The sequence below is a fragment of the Leptodactylus fuscus genome, chromosome 7, assembly GCF_031893055.1.
Source record: "Leptodactylus fuscus isolate aLepFus1 chromosome 7, aLepFus1.hap2, whole genome shotgun sequence".
NCBI lineage: Eukaryota > Metazoa > Chordata > Amphibia > Anura > Leptodactylidae > Leptodactylus > Leptodactylus fuscus.
In genome coordinates this window covers 105,341,675-105,347,674 of record NC_134271.1, presented here as the reverse complement: position 1 = coordinate 105,347,674, position 6,000 = coordinate 105,341,675, and the positions used below count along the sequence as shown (strand labels likewise).

Below are 6,000 nucleotides of genomic sequence, written 5' to 3'. Positions count from 1 at the left end.
GATCCTGTGTTTCACCACTTCTTCACCAAACCATATGTATACTTTTTGCTTGTCTGGGAATGTCTGGAAATTGACTAGCAAAACAGTCCTATATGATCTTGGAGGCTTACCTGTACATACTTACCTGTCTGTTCGGCCAGGAATCCAGCATATAGCCTCAAGTTGGGTCCCTGGTCTTCCTGACCTTTGGCCCACACACCAGCAGGTCAGCCAATCCATGAATGAGTGCTGAAGGGGTTGGGAACAGGCAAATTGTCAACAAAGACCATGGACCCAAACACATCTATCTATCTATCTATCTATCTATCTATCTATCTATCTATCTATCTATCTATTTTCATCCATTTATGAAATCAAAGTGGTTTGGGATTTTTCATGCCAACACTGTGGTGCCAATACTGTGGTATGGTGGAATGTGATGGACCAGGCTTCATGACATTCCTTGCTCAGTAGTAGCAGTGGTTATAGCTGTGGCAATATGAGTGGTGGTATGGAATGAAATAATGTGATAAAGATATTCTCCCTCACTCCTATCTATGGTTGACTAAATCTGACTAAACTGTGTTATAATTCTCCTACTCTTAGATGTATTCCTCAGTGCTCTGTATCATGCAGTGATGAATAACACATCCAGCTCTAACTTCCACCATCACTGATATGTCTTGTGTCCCAACCCGCGCAACCTTATATCTGTATCAGCACTGTGAGGTGTGCACCTACCACTGACTATTTGTTGAGAGGCTGTCAGCTCATGTTAGGTGTTAGTAGAACATCACACTGACTTACAAGACACATGTCTCTTCTGCTTTTTTACTGTGTATTACATGTGGTGACAGCTATTTTAGTTTGACATTTATTTGTTTCTTTCAAAAAACTAACCATTGGAATATTTGGGTTGATGTCAGTTCGAGATGAATTGGTTTGGCCATCTCTAATAACAATGGTAAATGTAGCTGCCAGTTGATGGTGTAGTCTGAAGCTCTTGGACACACACATCCTCTATAAAATGATGTAACATTCTATTAAAGGGAGTCTATCATTGCCTAGATTCAGTTTTTTTACTAAGCATATCTTTAAATAGCCTTTAGAAAGGCTATGCTAGGCATACGCGGTGGCTCAGTGGTTAGCACTGCAGCCTTGCAGCACTGGAGTCTTGGGTTCACATCCTGCCAAGGACAACATCTGCATGGAGTTTGTATGTTTTCCCTGTGTTTGCATGGGTTTCCTCCAGGTACTCCGGTTTCCTCCCACATGCCAAAGACATACTAATAGGCACTGTAGACTATGAGCCCTATATGGGACAGTGACTGTCAATGTCTGTAAAGCACTGCGGAATATGATGGCGCTATATAAGTAAGCATAATAAATAAATAAATAATACCTGTCATTTCTTGATCCTCGCAGCCATTTTTGAATGAAACAGGTTTTTTTTTCATATGCAGATTACTCTTCAGGGAGCAGCAGGGGTGTTATCTCTGTGCCCCGAGCACCCCTGCATCATCAGCTGCCTGCGTTTATCACCGCCCCCTTCTTGAAAGATGTTCCCTCCTTCTACACCTCTTCACTGGTTCCATAGCAGCTAGTCATGTACAGCGCATGTGTAAGATTTTAATCTCTGGAAGCATTGAAGAGGTGTAGAAGAAGGGATCGTCTTTCAAGAAGGGGACAGTGAGAAATAGAGTCAGCTGATGACGCACGATTGCTCAGGGCACAGGGATAATGCCCCCAGTGCTCCCTGAAAATTAACTTGCATATGAAGAAAACTGGTTTAATTAAAAACCGGTTGCGAGGGTCAATGAATGACAGATATGCTTAGAATAGGCTATGTAAAGATATGATTATTTCAAAAACGATCTAGGCAATGATAGACTCCCTTTAATACTATGGCATCAATCTGCCTATTGCCACAGTGCGCCCCCAGTGTTTATAAGAGAAGGCTCTCTGTGCATGCTGGGAATTTTGAAGATTGTAGTTTTGTAACCACAAGCTGGGGACCAGCATGTACAGAGGTGAAGTACCTGAAGTCTAGCAGTAGTTATCTTAGCATTGCTGGCTGGAAGTAAAGCGGTTAATAGCTGCTTGTGCTTTCCTCCAGCTCTGCGCCTGTTGTTGTAATAGTTTGATTACAGCGCTGCGGTGACATCATCTGTGTCCTCCAGCCAGGAGAAGAAGGAGGAAGTTTAACTCTAAAGCCTGCAGTGGGACCTCTAGTGTTATTGTAACTCACAGTGCTGGCAAAGTTCCTGTACAGTTCAAACACACACAGAGCTCCCATTGTTCCTCACTGTTCTCCAGCCCATTGATCCTAATATGGAATTCAGCAGGAAACTCATGATTTCCTGACACCGAGCAAGCCCAAAAAGAAAGATTATGAAAAAAAAAAAATCTCCATCCTCCAACCCTCCCTTCCATATTAGATACTGGAAAGAGTGGAGGCTGGGAGAGGATTAGCAGCAAGCTCTGATTTCTGTGGTCAGCCTACTGGAGGGACAAGTGACGTCCACACGTCTAATTCCCCCTCCTGTGATGCACAAACACTGAGCTGTGTGTCAGGATGAGGGAAAGTCTGGGAAGTCTGTGAATTGTAGCAATGAGTGGCTCTAACACTGGCATGCAAAATACCAAGTCTACAGGCACACAAAGTAGCAAAGTATGATCAGTGGAGGACATTGCCGCAGAATGTGGGGTGCATTATGATCTCCTGCCTCTCAGGGGGACAGTAGGAAAAGGAATTTGGATCCCAGAATTGTTTCTATTTTTCTTCATGTTTTCTGAGAGGAGTTTGCAGAAGTCAGACATGGATAAGAGAGACGAAAATGACAGCAGTGGGTCTGGCAGCATTAACAGCATGAAGAGGATGCTGAAGTGTGTGGTGGTTGGAGATGGTGCGGTTGGGAAAACTTGTCTGGTGATGAGTTATGCCAATGATGCGTTCCCTGAGCAGTACGTGCCAACTGTGTTTGACCACTATGCAGGTAAGGAGCGCTCTCTGCTTCTTCACTATCTCTTTCTCCTTCTCTTACACTATATTACTCCTTTTCATTGCATGTGTAGTGGCACGTGGTCTCACCCGTTGGCATACATACTAGATATTTGGTCAGTTTCCTTTACTTGGCATAGATAACTGTTTTTTTTTTGTCTTTTTCTATAATATATAACCCAACTCCACTATCATCTGTGTCCATGTTTTCTTATACAATAGTAGTGACTGAAAACTTCAATTGTGCTTAGAGAGTTAAAGGGGTTGTCTGAGGATAGACATTTCTGCCATATAACCAGTCTATGCCACCAATGTCCCGCCAATGTGACCCCACAAGTGATTCATGTCACTTTATCTTCTGCCCACTCTAAATTTGATGTCTTCTTAGAGCCAACAGGAGACAAAGTAGTGAAGTGCTTTTCTTACGCTCTAGCGATCACAAAATATTGCAGTGGTCACCCACCTATGGAGAATTCAGATCCCCATTCACAAAGTACCCATCTGAAATCTCCAGCACATGGCCAGCTTTACTCTACTCAATACTGTATATTCTTTATCCTTTCAGTTTAAACATGAAGAATCTCTATATCTTACTAATGTACTACCGTATGTCTATAAGTGTAAATGTAGACAAATATTATAGCACATGTAAAGACATCTCAGGTCAGCGGCCGCCTGCGTTGCGATAGCCATACAGTACAGACAATATTTGGCCAAAAGCTAATACAGCTGACAGCTATTCCTTCCAATCCACCTAAACACATGCATTCTGGGCTCTACTAAATGTGTATAGGGAGAAAGCAACAAACTGCTACCAGACATCTCTCTAGGGACTCATCCCCTTTAAGAACTATGGGACTCATCCCCTTTAAGAACTATAGGATTGTGGCTTTTGAACTTTAACAGCCTAATCCCTCTTTTCTCCTGACATCTGCACTGGGGGTGGGGATCTTGTCAGGACAACGCCATACAGATAGTTCTGCTAAAATAAAAGTTTGGTAGACACTGATCTAATGTATATGGTCATATTTAAAGGAATTGTTTGGCAGACATATAATATTCAGTTAAATATTAAAGGGGTTTTCCAACAGTTACATATAAATTACATATCCAAAGGATAGGAAAGGTTATCAATATCTGAGCCACATAGTGCTCAGGAATGTGCTTGGTATTGCAGCTCAGTCCCATTTGCTTGAAAGGGACTGAGCAGCAAATAGGCCATATGACAAAAGAATGTGATGTAACTGTTCTGTGGAGCAGAGGAGGGGCCCACCTGACTGCCACTGCCACTACATCAGCAGTCTCAGACCACCACCAATCAGTTAGTGATGACCTATATGGCTGTCAGAAAACCACATGCCATTGAAGGAGCGCAGTCCTCTCCTGCCTCCTATCAACACTTTCTTTTGGCAAGAGGAAATTTGAGGGCTCGTTCACACGGGGCAATTGGGGGAGGATTTTGACACCGAATCCACTTCAAAATCCGCCCCCTAACAATAGAGGTCTATGTAGACCGCTAGCGTTCTTTTTTGCACTAGCAGTGTGTTCCCACTCGCGGAAAAAAGAAGCGAGCTGCCCTTTCTTCAGGTGGATTCCGTGGCTGATTCGGCCCCGGTGTCCACCTTGCGACAGCACACTCTGGAATAGGCCCATTCATTTGGGCCTACTCTGGAGCGGGATGCAGCGACTGTCGGAAGCCATGACAGTCACGGTGGGTGCATTTTGGTCCTGTTCTGACGTGGCTTCCCGCCCAAAATCAGGACCAAAATACGTGGTCACTAGCCCTGTGTGAACTAGCCCTGATATTCTCCATTGGATAGGAGCTAGTTTTTCCACAGGTCATCAATAGTAAAGTTCTGGGCAAGTTTTTAATAAAAAAAAAAAAAAAAAAAACATTCATACTCCCCTTCTTTTACCTCTTTTGGGCCTCTTTGCAACACCTGCCAGTCTGCTGGTGACATCCAGTGCTCTTCTGTGACGTCTTTGGCCCTGGGGTCACCACTGATGCGTGTGATTGGTCGACAAACAAACACGTTTGGGCACTCCATGAAGTCATGGTGGTCGGCATGCCCATGTCATTGCTGAAGCCTCAGCGCTGAGCCCGGGCCATTGACATCACAGATGAGCGTCGGACAACATCAGGAGAGCGAAAAAACACAGCGAGGAAGCCCAAAAGAGGTAATGGAAGGTGAGTATGAATGTTTTATTATTTTTTCATCTCCCCTGGGCCTCCACCTATTATTTTCTAGGGTCTGAAGAGATGCCATTTTAGTACATCCGAGACAAATCTACACTTGTTCGATTTCATTAAAAAAACAATTCCAAAAACATTTTGGAATATTCTGGTTGAACTCAGCTTGGTACGAACCAATTTGCCCATCTCTACCTAGGACCTGATTCTGAACTCTCTAACCTCCTTTTATATACCTCTTGACTAATGTTAAAAAAAAAATGCTGCGTCCTATTCACCCGTATTCCTCATCCTTCCTTCCTATCGCGTTTCCTTTAATATATCACTAATGTTTTCCGTCATATAGGGGGGAAGTAAAACGTGTTACTGTAGTAGATTGCTGTCTACCTCCTAGGCATTACTGGGGACTGGCCAGCTAAAAAAATAACATAATGCCTGTCTTTTATATCTTCTCTTCTGCACACACTTTGTCCTGTATTTAGACAATATGCACAGAGCCATGTTACAGCTATGTACAAGTGGGTGGGACAATACCATATTTGCCTATTCCTATAATTGTATGCCATATCCTATTGTATTATCCGATACTGTATTATGAGATATCCTCTGTTAGAGCCATTGTTACTAGGGGAGTTTATGTCTGCAATATGATTTCATGTAGGGGCACATGGAGTGCCTATAGTTTCACAGTACAGAGCCACTGTACAAATTCTCTATATATGGTCGAGCCAGATATCTGACCATCAAGGAGTATAAATATAAATATTGTGTTTGTTAAAGGAATGGTTTACTCTGGATATCCTATTTTCCTATCTTTAGGCTAAGACCC

At 43.1% G+C, this 6,000-nt stretch overlaps 1 protein-coding gene across 1 annotated transcript in view; it reads left to right on the top strand.

Annotated features, from left to right (window-relative positions):
• The first annotated feature begins 2,435 nt into the window (after positions 1–2,435).
• Positions 2,436–6,000, top strand: part of RHOJ (ras homolog family member J) — a 60,626-nt gene continuing 57,061 nt past the window's right edge. The window contains exon 1 of the mRNA XM_075282798.1: positions 2,436–2,975. Within this exon, the coding sequence (XP_075138899.1) occupies positions 2,765–2,975 (211 nt within the window). The 5' untranslated portion in view covers positions 2,436–2,764. The remainder of the gene's footprint in view (positions 2,976–6,000) is intronic.